The 16,207-nt window shown below is 47.9% G+C and overlaps 1 protein-coding gene across 2 annotated transcripts in view; it reads left to right on the top strand.

The window, feature by feature from the left end:
* LOC126537632 (adenylate cyclase type 8-like) overlaps nucleotides 1–16,207 on the top strand; it is a 618,168-nt gene that overhangs the window by 585,482 nt on the left and 16,479 nt on the right. For both annotated transcript variants that reach the window (XM_050184787.3, XM_072287919.1), the window contains exons 12-14: nucleotides 10,581–10,910; nucleotides 11,566–11,669; nucleotides 11,771–11,972. In XM_050184787.3, the coding sequence (XP_050040744.2) occupies nucleotides 10,581–10,910; nucleotides 11,566–11,669; nucleotides 11,771–11,972 (636 nt within the window). The remainder of the gene's footprint in view (nucleotides 1–10,580; nucleotides 10,911–11,565; nucleotides 11,670–11,770; nucleotides 11,973–16,207) is intronic.

Genomic DNA, 16,207 nt, shown 5'->3' with positions numbered 1-16,207 from the left:
ACCCTGACCAATCACGTGTCCGAGGTAGACAACCTCGGCCTGTGCTAACTGGCACTTGGGAGCCTTGACTGTCAAGCCCGCATCGCGCAGGCGGGTTAGCACTGCCCGCAAGTGCGCCATATGTTCAGGCCAGGATGCGGAGAATATCGCTACGTCGTCTAGATACGGTAAAGCGAATTCTTGCTGTCCCCGCAACACTTTATCCATGAGGCTTGAAAAGCAGTATGGCGCGTTCTTCAAACCAAAACTCAAAACTTTAGGACGGAATGTCCCCATGGGTGAAATGAACGCCGCATACCTACTAGCCTCTTCTGTAAGTGGAACCTGCCAATAACCCCTGACAAGATCTAGGGTGGAAATAAACTGAGCGCTACTCACTCTCTCAAGGCGCTCCTCGATGTTAGGGATCGGATAAATTTGATCCTTAGTGATGGAATTAAGCCTGCGGTAGTCGACGCAAGGACGAGGTTCCTTGCCCGGTACCTCAACTAAAATCAAAGGGGAGGTATAATCACTCTCACCCGCTTCAATAACACCGAGCTGTAGCATTTTCTTTACCTCAGCCTCCATAATATCGCTCTGGCGGGGTGACACCCGGTACGCCTTGGATCGTACTGGCTCTGGGGAGGTAAGTTCTATGTCATGAGTAAGGACAGAAGTCCTACCAGGCCTCTCAGAGAACAGACCTTGAAACTCTTGTAAGAGCTGGTGTAGTTCGGTTTTCTGCTCAGGCGACAGCGATGCTTTACTTATTAAGTCACTAATGACTTGATCGGTGTCTTTCCTGTTCGTCACTGAGCCTAGTCCCGGAAGCTCGACCGGAAGCTCTTCTAACTTTCCCGCATCGGGAATTTCCTCTCCAGTATCTGGTGCCTTTAACGCTACAGGCTCAATTTTATCCCGTTCGGGCGTGCTCTGAATACTAGCTTGCTGCGCCTCTGACCCTTTTTCATCGTTCAACAACGTCGGCCCCGCAACTACCGCCTTTGCAGCGAGCTCCCGAACCTTCGATCCGGTTAAGGCCTGAACGCTAGCCTCACCAAACAAAAGCCCCTTCTCGCGCAGGAGGTGATCGGACCTGTTCGAAAATAGGTACGGGTACTGGGGGGGCAGCATAGATGACACTGCGGCCTCCGTCTCAAGTGCTCCGAAAGGTCCTTCAATAAGCACTTTTGCTACCGGCAGACACACGCTATGAGCTTCCACTGCTTGCTTGATCCATGCGCACTCGCCCGTGAACATATCGGGTTCTACGTAAGAGGGGTGAACTACATCCATTGTAGCTGCGGAATCGCGAAGCACTCGGCACTCTTTCCCGTTCACGAGGAGGTCTCGCATGTAAGGCTCGAGAAGCTTCATGTTCTCGTCAGTGCTGCATATAGACAAAAACACGACTTGTGTCTTTGTTTCTGGACACTGCGCCGAAAAGTGACCCGGCTTCTGGCACGTATAACAAACGCGCGCTTGCCTCATCTCGAACCGCTTTCTGCGTTCGGCTTCGGTTGCCGCCGTCTCCTTACGTTCGGTCGGACTGCTTTCACTCGCATCCGCACTACGTGTGTCCCCCTTTGCTCTCATGGGCGTGAACTTTGGCCTCTCAAACTTGGAGCCAAATTCACCCTTTTGACCGTCCTTAGCTCCACGAGCCCGACGCGTCACAAACTCCTCGGCTAACTCAGCGGCTCTAGCCACCGTACTAACGTCTGGCCTATCCAAGACCCAGTACCGCACGTTCTCAGGTAACCGACTATAAAACTGTTCTAGCCCGAAACACTGCAGAACTTTCTCGTGGTCACCAAACGCTTTCTCTTCTTTGAGCCACTCCTGCATGTTTGACATAAGCCTGTACGCAAACTCTGTATATGACTCACTTTTGCCTTTCTCATTTTCCCGAAACTTCCGACGGAACGCCTCCGCTGACAGCCGGTACTTTTTTAGCAGACTCGATTTCACTTTGTCGAAATCCTCTGCCTCCTCTCTCTCCAAGCGAGCGACTACGTCGGCCGCCTCGCCGGGTAACAAAGTGAGCAAGCGCTGTGGCCACGTTTCCCGAGAGAACCCCTGCTTCTCGCACGTTCGCTCAAAGTTAACCAGGAACAAACCAATGTCCTCTCCAAGCTTAAACGGCCGCATCAGGTCAGTCATTTTGAACAATACTCGTTCTCCTGCACCGTGTGCCTGACTTCCATTACGAGCGCGTTCCATCTCTACCTCGAGACGCTTCATTTCCAAAGCGTGTTGACGGTCGCGCTCTCTTTCTTTCTCTTGTTGCTCTTTACGTTCGCGCTCATCTTTCTCTTTCTGTTCTTTACGTTCGCGCTCATCTTTCTCTTTCTGTTCTTTAAGTTCGCGCTCCTGTTTCTCTTTTTGTTCCTCCCTCTCCTCAATGGTCTCAAGGCATTCCGACAGCTCGTCATCCTCAGCTTCTAACTCAAGAATAGCCCTTAGCAGTTCTGGTTTTCTGAGTTTGTCTGAGACATCCAGACCCAACTCTCTTGCAAGCTCCAGCAATTTCGGTTTGCGCAACGACTTCAAATCCATGGCTGCTCTGAATGCTGCTTTCTCTACTGCCTACTATTGTCTTGCCGCAAACTAACCCGGTAGCAACGACAACCACAATTACCAGCTCTGTTTCTAACACTAACAAAAGCCTGGCAAAACTCAGAAGAAGAAAGTCCCGCACTCACCAAACCTCGCAGCCAAGACTTCAGCGCAGTCGTTCCGCTGCAGGCAACCAGTCATCACACAGGGCTCGTTGCGCTGCTCCCGGATGGTCGTTGTGCTGCTCAGCATACAGTCAACCGCATCTCTTCGCTGCTGGCCTCCGTTGTCGCGATCTCACCGCTGGCAACCAGATGTTGTAATCGTACCGCTGGCACGAGTTGTTGGGGTCTCGGTGCTGACGCCCGTTATTGCCAATGGGTCGCAAGCCCCAAGGGTAGCGTTGGCCTGGCGGCCTGGGGCACTGGAAGCATCCGAAGGTCCCGGCAAAGCATGAGAAGACTGGTAACAGAACAACTTGTTTATTCTAACATAGCAAAAGAGCGGCCGGTCAGGTCGACCGAAGTGGAGAGACGGGAGAGCACGTAACTCAACAGTACAAATCGGAGCCTCTCCTCTGGCGTCCGGGGGCAGCTGCTCTTATACTCCCGGCGTCGCGGTCCAAAAGGGAAGGAGGGAAGGTCACGGGATGAAGGTCACGGTACGGCGCAGCAGGAGCCCACGACGGCGCGAACTGTCGGGCCGAGAGACCTGCAGGCTCCTCATTCGGGGAACTCCGCTCCCCGGCTGCCGCGCTTTGACAAGCGAGGGCACACACACACACACGCACACACGAAGACACGTGGCACTGAAACACGCCTGGACACGCTTGGCGGGTAGGCGTCGCGGCGGCGTCGGACGGGCCAAAATGTCCGCCGCTTTGAACAAAGCCCCGGCGTCCGTTGCATCCGCGCCGGCATTACCGCGCGTTGTAGGCGAAACGTAACAACGGTCTGTATTTGGAGCGAACGTAAGAACCACGGAGCTGGTTCGCCTGGACTCCCGATCGGTTTCGGAAATTTGGACGCGTCGCGTGACTCTCCTTGCATGGTAAACTCCTTGTGGTTTTAGGTATAGCAACAGTTCCTCGTCAGTGTACCACTTCGGTACTCCTCTAATAATGCACGTGTTTTGCAGGTACGAATTGGGCACTTGTGCTGAGATTGCAGTCCCTGAGATTGACGTGCAGCTGAGAAGGGAATTAACATGCTCTTCTGTCTGTACATCTAGAAGCAGGGCTCCTTCAGCAGTAAATCGGCTCCTAACTGGCGATGCGCCAAGAATTTTTTTCAATTTCCGTAGACAGAACAATGGGATTCACTTTTTTCAGGTCGACTCCTTCTGTGGCAGGCGTAACAATCACTGGGATTCCGACAGTCCTCTTCTTGCGGTGACGCACAAGCCTGAAGCCTTCGTCGTCCAGATCTGTGATGTCAGCTATGTCACAATCGTCAATAAGCGTAGACTCGTCGTCGGTTTCTGTAGCTTTGTATCGCTTACAGTCACGGTTGCTCTCAGGGTCAGTCGGTGGCCTCTGGCCCGGTGTCAGGTCAGGCGTATTCATGACGGAGCTCTCGCCGCTACCAGATCGGGCTCTTCTGCAGGCTCCTACCGAAGCGACGGGAGGCGAAGGCCCCCCCCCCTCCCCCCCCCCCCCGGCCTCCGGTAGGGAAGGTACCTTGGCGAGTCGTCCAACGTCTTCTACATATCTATTTGACAAAACGTCGAAAAAATTCAAAAACACTAGGGAGCGAGACAGCAGTGCGACTGTGTCGAACCAAACTTCTTAGGTCGGTGAACTGAGCCTGCTTATGTTGATGCTGCCGAAGTGTCAAAGCGCTTGCGCTCGAAAATTCACGTTCGTGACTGAATTGTCGCAAGCGGCTTGTAATGATTGTAATGATTAGAAGCAGGTTTTCGTCTGTATTCATATGTGGCAGCCACAAATAGTGGGTTCCGGGTCGCATTTTGTAATGGTTGTTACATATAAATATATATATATATATATACTCTGCGGCACGGGACTCCATGATGCCACGCCTCTGTTATCGCCAGTGTCAACTGCTTGATGCGATAGATGATAAGAATTGAATAGAATCAGAAGAGCGGAGAATTCTTTTAAAATAAAGTCCCTGAGGTCACTGGCGAATCGCTTCGATAGCCGCATGTTATTTTCCAATAAGGTTGGCGTGCCGCTTTGAAAAATGACGTCACTCATCTCGGAGTGATGCGATCTCTCATGGTCTTGCGTCAGGCGTGTTCTTTGTTTGGCTTTCTTGTTGGTCTGCCTCGTTTAACTCTTCTAGTTCGTTTCAGTACAAGTACTGACTCCGAAGGAGATTTGTCAGAACCACGCAGTTCAATATTGTGCGATGCCACTTTTTATTGTTTTCTTTTCTTGCGTATGTGGCGTGGTGAATTCCCGACTTATTCGGGTGTTTTAATATGCACATGCTAGGGACGGCGGGCGTTTGGAATAAGGCAAAGCAGGGTATCAAAGCAACGTATTCGTTCACTTTCAAGACATTCGAATATTGCTCCCTTAAGTATATCAATATGGCTCCAGTGCGCTTTGATGCGCTTCTCATGTTTACTGCCACGAAGAAAAAAAAAAGAACAACTACTTTGTGTTTCGTTTGAATCAGTCAAATCCTATAGTATTACTTAGTCGAAGTAGCGAAACATTCATGTAATCACTTGTTCAACAATGCCGCTGATTCCATTCCAGAAGTCAATTCTTCGGCACTGCCGGATGCAGTGCATATTGCGGTTACCCCCAATGACGAAGGCGCGGTGAGAGCGCCGGCACATACAAACACGTTGCCGTGACAACCACGTATAGGAGAGGTGCTTCGCCGCAGCGCGCTCTCCGAGGAGGCAAGTAATATCCTCTGTCAGGGCAATTTGCCGACACTGTTCTGTCTCCGAGGTGTAGCCTTGTTGCGGTCTCAGAGGAAATTTCTCGCCCAAAATGAATTCATCTTCCATTTCACGCTGGGAATGCGCGAAAGTGTTGCCTTATCAAAGTCTGCAATGTAGGAAATGACATAGAGTTGACAAAAAGAAAAGAAGAAGAAGAAGAGAGAAGCAAGGAAATCGTTAACTTTGGCTATTACCATCTTGTGAACACTTTTCTTTCGTCTTTCTGGAAGAAAAATACAGTTCCGGTATTTCAGCGGCGCCACACGTATATGTTTGGCGTCGCCGGCATTTGGCGTCTTGCAGTCCTATATGAAGCTGCAAGAGAGAAAGTGGGAGCGAGAATTTTATACCTGCCACAAATTCTCGTGAGGCAGTTGTTTTTATTTATGCACCACACATCTGAGTGTTCCAAAGTCGCTGAGTAGGAGGTTTCTTTGTCTGTTTACTATACGGGATTCGAGGATCGAGGAATGCATGGACGCTACTGTTACAAGCAAAAAAAAGGAAAACTGCATTGCGAAGATAATTTTCCATTAGTGTACGGTGCTCAGCGATGGAAACGCGAAGCTCGGAGCGCTCGGCTTACCGCGCTTTCTGCGCCACCGGTGGGCGCTGGGGCCACCGAACTGATGCATTTTTCTATCACATGAAAGCGAGAGCCTTTTCGAAGCATCGTGACTCCATTCGGACCCGTTAGCCATCATCCAGAGCTCACCGGTCTTTCAGAGAAGTGAAATCAGAGAAGTCTTTCATAGGCTTGACTGCCACAGTTATTGCTACCGAAATAAAAAAAAAGAATAGAAACTCCGGGTTGGACGTAGAGTTTCTCGCTATAACACCTAGAGGGAGATCTGGCGCCACCGTCTATGGGAGTTTCTTAAGGGGCGCCGTGCCGTGATGAGAATGACGGCATATGTGTCTGCGAGGCTTGTGTTGGCTGGTGTTGTAAGAGGCTTCGTCTAAAAGGGGGATATGGCTACACAAATAACGCGTTCTGAAAGTAAAATCTTCATAAAATGTTTCCGTTCACGCAAATTACATCTTTACACACCTACAATACATGACGAAGGGAAGAAAAGCAAGAACCGACGACAAGCTGTTTCAAAGCGAGCGCGAATCTTGTCGTCTGTCCTCCAACTTTAGCAGCCGGCTGATACCTTTTACGTATCATATAATTGTACATGCAATAACAAATTCTCATAGTTAAACAAAACATGTTTTTCTGCAATAATAAAGCTAAGACAGCCTTTTACGTGCAGGTTTAGTAGAAATTGAGTCATTGTGACAGACGGGACGGTGCTTGCCTGGCTCTTTGAGAACGATGCCAATCCGAAGTCACAATATACCGGCATTCCCATGCATACCACAGCGCAGCAGCGCCAGATTTCCCTCTAGGTAATGTAGTGAAAAATTCAATGGGGTTGGATGGATGGATGGATGGATGGATGGATGGATGGATGGACGGACGGACGGACGGACGGACGGACGGACGGACGGACGGACGGACGGACGGACGGACGGACGGACGGACGGATGTTATGAGCGTCCCCTTTGGAACGAGGCAGTGGGTTGCGCCACCAAGCTGTTGCTTTTATATTGAATAACGTCCTACCTATGTTAAAAAAATAAAATAAAAGAACTCGATGAATTCCCATAACCGAAGTTTCTGAACCCCTATTGCGAACTTTGTTTTTCTACGCCTACGTTGTTTGTCGTTTCACTACTTTTCTTCCACCAATCTTCCAATCGCCTCTATTGCTGACATGTTTGCTTTCCCCCTACTCTCGCTGAAACCAAGGGCTTCAAGGAGGCCAGTGGTACCTAAATTGACCACTCGGCAGATATCCTCACATTCTAATAAAACGTGCTCCATCGTTTCCCTAGCTTTACCGCAGCAAGCGCATGCGTCTCCGTTCTTATATCTCGCTTATAAGTGCGTGTTCTAAAGCATCCTGATCTCGATTCGTAAACTAATGAGCTTCCCTTTGAGTTATCATAAATTGTTTCTTTCCTTATTTCGTTTTTTTTCCTCTTAAGTAGTTACTCGTGGCACATTTCTTTTCCATTACCGCCTCCCATGAGATTATCTGAGCCTCTCTGACTTTCCGCTTGACGTTCTTTGTTGCTGTGTTGCTCACCATACAGGCCGCATACTTGCTGGTAAGCTTCTTAGTTATCTTCCTCCGCTGTGAATCAATGTTTTTCCTGTACAAATACCTGAACACTCTCCCAGCCCAATTACTTTCTTCCATATTCCTCAGTCGTTCTTCATAATCAATTTTACTGCGAGCTTCCCTCACTTCAAAACTTGTCAAACCCATATCACCCTGCACAGCTTCATTTATAGTCTTCCCATGTGCGCCCAGTACGAGGCGTCCCACTGACCTTTGGCTGCCACCGAGTCCTGATTCTACCCATGATTTAAAGCAAACAACCGCATTTCCACATGTTATCACAACATCACAAGAAAGCACCACCTTTAGTTTTCGTTATAGCGCGCGACATGGGTTCGATTACCATTTGGCGACCCGCCTCGCTGTTTTAATACGAAGAACAGGTGTTCAACGAGGAATGTGTCGCTGGAGCCGATGTTTCGACAAGGGGGCTTGACGAAGACAAAGTGCGTTTGGCGAAACGCTGGCAACGGCGACAGTACCTATTCAACCAACGTTGATCACTTCAAGCCTCCATCTTCCTGTGAATTTCTGTCACATTTGGTCTTCTGTGTCTCGGTTAGAACCACGAGTTCTGGTAGAGCAATCGCAGGCTCACGTGAACAGGATAAACCGGCATATAACATAGAACTACCAGCACAATTATAGTACCAGAAGAGTGGTGAACGAGCCATTGTATCCGGGGTACTTTTTTGCGAAAACTATGCCTATGAATAACGTATTTGTATTGACGAAGACGTTATTATACTATAATTATTGCCAGTTGGTCAGGAGTGAGTGGTGTTGTTGGACATGTTGTTATAGAAGGCTCCCGGTTAATGCCCAGGAGCTCTTACGAATAAACAGATTCATGAGTCTGGCCCCTGATCTGTATTAAACCAATTCGCATTACTTTATGTTCATCTGCATTTACGATAGCGTAGCAGTTGTTGCCGTGTTACGAGAAGGTTGAAATTCAGCAGAGCACTTGGAATAAAGTATTCGTCTTGCACATAGTTTACCCACAGTCATTGCGTTTTGCAGTTAGGCCTTATTTTAGATTCTGCAATGGAGATGGCGGAATGCCTTCCCGTTCTCTAGGTGCGTGAAACTTTGAGAATGCCGAAGCGCAACCAATATTATCTTGCGTCAACGTAATTTGCATATCGTTATCCTTTATCTCACACGCGTTGTTCTCGAGAGCCAGCGTACAGTTGCTGAAATGTAACGGGTCTTGAACGACCGCAACACCGGGGACTGAAAAATGTAACGGCGAACGAATTTGACCTCGTGGTCTGAAACGCAGCGCATTCAAAATAGATTGTGTGATTGTATCGTCAACGCGACTGTCACTGCTCAGGGCCCGCTTTAATAGCGACAAGTTTGAGTTGTTAGACGCGCAAGGTGTCGTCAGGAAGACGAGGTAAAAGCCGCTATAAACCAGCCTGACAAGCCCCAACTACCGTATTTTGTTGTAGTTCTTTCTTTCTTTTTTTCATTTTCACAGCGTGCAAACGGCGCATACAGGAAACACAAGTAGGTGAAATGCGACAGAATGCCAAAACAGAAGGATCTAAATAAGGTACAATGCAACCAGAGTAAAATGTGCTGAGAGTCGAGTGCAATAAAAAATGTGTGCTTTAAATGGGTCACCCATACTAGATATCGTAATAAATAAACAATACACGAGAACACGCAAAAAGCAGAGAACGGGCAACTGAAAATCATCGTACAGCAAAGAACGAGACAACACTGCAATGTCTAGTCTTTCCTGTTTCACCAACGAGAAATAATATATTGGGTATTTCAGCGAACACTTTCAAAAATATTTAGATATTACTTGTGGCTGGTAGCACAATTATAGTCTATGAATGAATGAATGAAACCACGTTTATTCCACACTAGAATGCGCCGAAGACGCCGCGGTGGAAAGGGGAGGGGTGTTATTGCAAAAGGGGAAGGGTAAGGCTGCCTCCGTTTTATTAACGAACGTCCTGGAGGCAGCTAAGTGGGGGCCGCATGACGCTTGTGGCTGTCGCGGAGCCGATCGCCGACGGGTGGTGCTGCAGGGTCCTGAAGGAACAGCAGCAGTGCTCGCCAGAGCTCGATGGCATGGTCCGGAGACGTGGTATCCGGGCACGCCCAAGTCCGGAGAGAAGAAGGCCAGGGTCCCCGCTGTATGGTGGCCAGGGCACGAAGCCTTGGTGGGATTTAGAGGGGGCACTCCCAACAATGGGCTAGTCTACTCAAAGAGCAGGTCACTACTTGTACAAGAAATAATAAATGCAAAATCGACCAATATAATAAAAATGCAGGGATTAGGTTTCTAACTAATTAGCTTATGGCACATATTGCGATTTACAAATTCTAACCGGGGAGTTTTCGAGGCGCATCCACTTGTAACGAATTCCCAGGATGACGCCAGTTTCGAGATATTAATTCCTGAACTTTGCAGAGAATTTCATTCGCGTTCCAGTTGCTATTGTGCTTCAATGCGTGAAAAGGCGTCTTGTTAAGTAAGTAAGTGGAACGACAGTGTATTTTCATAGGACGTTTGACGGCGCATATCTCGTAAATGATGTCATCCACACAATTCTTTTCAAGTGGATATGCCTTGCAGTCTCATCCGCTAGAATTTGTAAATTGGAATACGCGCCATGAGGTAACTAAAAGCTTACTTAGGTGTGCCCACACTGCGAGAAAAGAACACTCAAGACGAAGCTGCTTCGGAATGGCTACGACCTATCGAAGTCGCGTGGAAGGCAACGTTAACGGCAACGTTAGCCCGGGGGATCAGCGAAGTCTGGCGGACCAGGCACGGGGCCGTGGCACTTAGCCAACGCGGCCTTCTGGACCAAGAGAGCCGCCTACCTAGGGCGAATAAAGAACGCTTTCTCGCTGTCTCACGCAAAAAAATGTTCATTCACCCTCCTCCTCCTCCTCTTCCTCCTTTTCCTTACGTAGCTGGAGTCACTCGTCGCCTTCGCCGACGACGAGACCCTGGAGGACGGTGAGACCACGTTGCCGCCGGGTGCCGAACCGCCGACCTGCGACACGGACCGCCGGCCGTCGAGGCAGGATTCGCGCGGTTCCTCGGTGCGCCGGAGCCAGAAGTGGCACGAGCGTTCTGGGGGTCAGCACCAGCCGGCGGTGGCGCTGTCGTCGTCGGCGGCGAACGAGGACGTCGACGAGATCATCGACCACGAGATCGAGCTGGAGGGCAACAAAAAGATGTGCCGGGCGAACGTCAACCTGTTCACCCTGTCCTTCAAGTGCGACATCACGGAGAACCAGGTGCGGCGAGGGTTATTAGCGCTCCGCTGCACGTTTGAAAACGAAACTATGGCACTGGTCGGAACGCGTCGCTGCGTGAATTAAAACCACTGATTTCTTGTTGCAAGGGAACGTCGTGGTCGGGTTTCCTTTTTATACAATTATTGCTTTTCGAAGAAAGAGTCCATTGTTCGGAAACCACACCGTCCCTGTCATTTTTTCACATCGCAGGTATGACAAAGTGTGTAAACCTTAAAGTCTAGTCTGCATCGATTTCGTTCATCTTCTTTTTTTGCCTATTACAAGCAACGCGAATTCATGCGAGAGCAGTAATTACCAGTCCTAAAGTACAATTCCTAGGAAACAGAATAGGAACCCTACAAAATGACAGCGATTCGACCAGCATGAACATGGTGGTGGTCAAGCACAAGCAACAAGGCATTCCCACTTACCCAGACCTCAACAGCCATGTATCCCGCGCAACAATTGAATGGAGTTTACCCAGATTCAATTTATGCACACTGTCCACGTGGCCGCAACTACACGTTCTTACTTGAAGTATAGGCATTCGTGTATGTACTGACACAGCATTGTTCCCAGTCATAAGTGTGTTTTATTTCAACATACTTCATCGTTTCATCGCAATAAGTTACCATTTTCTGCTTTCTTTTTCTAGTTTCAACAACATCAAGTTCACGACACTGTGTTTCGATCGAACATGACTTGTGCCTTCATCACGTGGATATTCATAATCATTTGCCAAGCAGTTATGCTTCCAAAGTGAGTCATTTTCTTACAGCTTTTATTTCCATTTATTTTAGCGTATACTACGCTAAATGAGAAACAAATGGCTTCAATAATGCGCCGTTTTTATTTTTCAGGTCGTTATTTATGACGGTGTCATATTCTGTTGTGTCCAGCCTTCTGGCTATTGTTCTTGTGGCTGCGGTTGGAAGCGAATGTCGATGGTCTCCAAGTAACCTTGTGAAGGTTTCCAAGCTTTTGGAAGAACAGTGCTTCTGGAGGAATATCGTTATTTGTTCTACAATCCTCGTGATGTACATTGCTTCCACTGGCACCATGGTAAGCAGCGTGGGGCGAAGGGGAAGGGTGTTGCCATTGTGTATTTTAGTTATACTCACTTTTATTGCCGTGACATTTAATTTTAGTTGGCTAAAATGAAAGAAACTATACGCAAGTCTTCTCGAAATTAGCGTGCGTTATGTTTGATAAGTTTGAATTTGGAGCCATTAATTCTGCACAGGGATTATATCGTATGAGAACCGTAAAAGTGAAATACAAGAACGTCTAATACACACTCTGCATTTTTATCAAGGCTTAGTAAGTTTTGATCACGCAACTGTGACGTGTATTTTGACGGGAACTGAACGACGGTAATGACAGCTGGTCGTCATGTAATTACCTTGGCCTTCATCGCGTCATGTTCTACTCATTACTTCCCCAAACAGTAACCATACAAAAGGCGTTATAATAATAATGTATTGATTTTAAAGAAAGAAAGAAAAACAAGAAACATAACGATTTATCTGGGTAGACTTGATCAGGTGAGTATAGGATATAACAGTGCCATGTGGACAGGTGGAGCATTTTTTCTATTCTTCGGGAAATAAATAGGCTACCCCGAATAAAGCGCTTCCAATCTTTCCGCCTAAATGATTCCTATAACGCACTATCCATGATGATGATGATGATGATGGTGATTATGATGATGATGATGATTACGATTTACTATCGTACTTGACAACAATAGGTAATGTTTGAATGACTTTCAAACGTCATTGAAGGGAACTGCAGTAGTTTGCTGACCGTGTCGCCTAGGAAGGAGGCTGCGTTCTTGCGGCACATTGAATCTGCACGGCCGTATTTCGCTAATTTCATAGCTGTTTACGGCACCGGCGCATTAAATTACTATGCAGTATTTTCATTTCGTTTTTCTTTTTCTTTTTTACTTCAAACACCCTAAAAAGCACTCCTGCGAAATTTACCCGAAGTCACTCGAGATGAATTATCTGCCCAAGCGGACATCCTTTGCAAGAAAATTCCAACGCAATCACCCAATCCTTTCAGTGCCTTTAGACTAATTACATTAATTTAATTTGACTAACCAACTTTACAGCACATTCTTATATTAAATTCTTGTTAAGCTAGTTGGTGGTGCAAAGCACAGACGAAGGAGAAAGGGCCTCGTTCCGTCTCCTTCGTTTGTGTGAATTTGCACCCCTGTCCTGATGGCTATTTATATTGGAAAGTTCAAGAGAATCGTCATAGAAGTCTAATTCCGTTCTTCCACATTTAATACTGGCCATGTAAGACCGCAATAACTGGCGTCAAATTATTCGTTTAGTTCATAAGGTTTGATAGAATGATTACAAGAAGGAACTAGCGCCATTAGATAGTTTTACTTTAGCGTTTGCAACCAAACATAAACGCATTACGTACTTAATGAAATAGCGCTCTCATCACTGTGCATGTTCTGAATGTTATTGGGTTTCTGCTATTTACGTGTGCTATAATAACGTAGGTTATTTGGCGCGTTTAACGTTCGTAATTTTTACACAGGCTAAGAAATAGCATTGTCCAAAATGGGGCGCACCCATGGCTCCCGCTTCAGCGTGAATTCTCGTCATGTCTGCGCTCTCGTTGATCGCCAGTAACTATCGAAATGAGCTTTCGCTTCCACTAAACTCACCTGAAACGTTAGGTATGAGTGCATAGCGCATCCAGTTTCTCAGGTCTTTCGGTGATTCCGGTGTCCGTGTGCCTAAACGAGACGCGTCCGCATAGCAACAACAGGATGGTTGTTAATGGATTGCCTTGGCTTGAATGCGTTTGGCACAAGGCACCAGATGGCGCTCTGTGACGCCCTCCTTACATCCCTCTTACGTTTACGCTCCCGCACGTTAAACTAGAAGTGATTGAAGGGACGCGCACCGCAACGTTCCGCATAGGTGCTTGCGTTTAACGTTCGTAAGGCGACAAACGCTGTTCTAAAGATGGCTATGGTCTGTTGCAAGCGAGGAGGTTCAGCCAGCATGCGAATGATGGGTGGTATACGTATTTGCCGGAACTTCGTCCTTCTGGCTTCAACCGGCTTCGCGACCTTGCATACGTACCGTGTACTAAATAAATAAATAAATAAATAAATAAATAAATAAATAATAGAATTTTCCGACGGCACCATTTGAACCTCAAGGGCCTCAAGCGCAGAAGCCTCGTATTGAAACCATTACGCCGCGGACGTACGCATGTAGCACAAGCGGACTAGAACGCTCTTACGAATTTCTCGCATGGCTACACCAGGTTGTCAGGGGGCGTTGTGGGAAACGAGCGTTGGCACCCTTGGGTCCGAGCTTTCCTTCCCCGGGATCGCTTTATGTGCGCCTTTGCTTACTTAAGCTCCTGCTCTCTGTTACTCAGAGATGTTACAGGATTTGCGCCTTGAGATGCTGACACTCCCGGGGCCCTCCAAGGGTCTTAAAATATCAGAAGAGCCTCACCTCCGTCCGCTACAAACTATGTCGTTTAATAGTCCATCCAAGCTTCACGCCATTCATCCCGAGTCTTTTAGACCACAGTACAAATTTTTTGGCCAGAGGGCAGACTTGCACCATGTGACATGGGCTTGTCACCAAAATGGCAGTAATTCAGGGCCGGTATTTTGTAGCGATGCCTTTTTCGATTCTGTGCTTTTTCAGGCTTTTCGCGCTTGGCCACTGGTCAGAGCGACGGTCTGCCCACATTATCAACGCGATCAGGCGGCCGTGTGTGGTGGATGATAAGAATAGCATAGAATAAGGCATAAGGCATCGCTACAAAATAGCGGCCCTGTAATAAATCAGTCAACGTGAGATGGCTGCGAGGCGGCCCTGTCCAGCTCGGATCTCGAGGAGCGACGAGCCCTCGTCGAAAGAGTATGCTTTTGTCAATGGCATCCCGGACTAGGGACCTGACCAGTCTTCCCGCAACCCAAGGTCTTTCTAGTCTTCTATAAAAGTTTTTTGTCATGATCCTGGGCAAGTGAGCGCATTGAGACGCTTAGCGCGTTTCAATTTGTACATGCGTAGAGTCTTCTGCACTTAAAAAACTATAAATTGTTCTGAAATTTAGGATAATAAAGGTAAATAAAGCGCAATAAGCAAAGCCACAAGAACGTCTGAATCCCCAAGCACGAAGATCAGACCGATCTGCCCGCCTGTACAAATAATTAATCTGTAGTGTCGGCATTCGAGTAAATTTTCTGGTCTTCGTGAAAAAGTTCGCAAAAGCAAAAGACAGGAAGAAAAAAAAAACATTCGAGGGCCCCTAAGCAGTTCTTACGAGTTGTGAATGCGAAAGCATTAATGTCCGTTTAAACGTCGCTGAGCGGTGCTTCCAGTATTACACTGCGAATAATGCTTTCGAGTTTTTCAGCGGGGTATGTCATCGAGTTTCACAATTAAATTTGTGCTGGTTATTCTTTTTTTCTTTCTCTTTTTTTTTGCGCGCGTACATTTTTTCACGTTATCGTGTTGGCTGTAGACCGGAATCATTTGGACGATATTGCTTAGAGAGAGAGAGAAAGACAAATGAACATCTCCTTATATCATATCAATAAAAAAAAAAGACAAATGAAAAACAGGGAGGTTAACCAGAGATTATCTCCGGTTGGCTACCCTGTACCGGGGAAGGGCGATGGGATGTGATAGGTGAGAGAGAGAGAGAGAAAGAATTAAGGAAAACCACACACACAGACACATACACACGAGATGCAGAACTGTTTCTGTGCGACGAGCTGCTGAGGAAAGTAGCAGAGCCGCCATCAAGGCTGGCAGACGCGCCCAGCAGATAAGCACAGTTGGGTTGAGAGGGAGAGGGAAATATACGGCGACGACTCTCGAGAGCGAGGCGGCGGCACCTGGACGCGCACGTCGTGCTATTGCTTCGTCGATACGACAGCCCGCCTCGCCCCGCGGCGCCGCGTCGTCGTACTCTTAAAGCGAAAGCTTTACTGGCCACGAACTTGCGATTTCGCCGTGGCCGTGCTCCGAGGAGGCACGTGACGTCACACCGCGTTCCTCGTCACACCGCGTTCCTCGTCGTTGCGTTCGCCTCCGCTCGCTTCGCCAGCTGCGTCGCATGCCTGATAACATGTCGGAGGAGTGAAAAGGAGAGCTCGCGTGCGCCGCAACCACATTTGAGGCGGCAGTATGGACGGTGACAATTCTGATAAGCGGAATGAGGCCTGGAATTGACATGAAAAGCAAACGAATCAAGACTTGCAATCAAGATAAACCAATGCTAACCATGCTATGCCTTAG

Source organism: Dermacentor andersoni, chromosome 4 (genome assembly GCF_023375885.2).
Source record: "Dermacentor andersoni chromosome 4, qqDerAnde1_hic_scaffold, whole genome shotgun sequence".
Taxonomy (NCBI): Eukaryota; Metazoa; Arthropoda; class Arachnida; order Ixodida; family Ixodidae; genus Dermacentor; species Dermacentor andersoni.
This window is presented reverse-complemented; position numbering and strand designations above follow the sequence as displayed.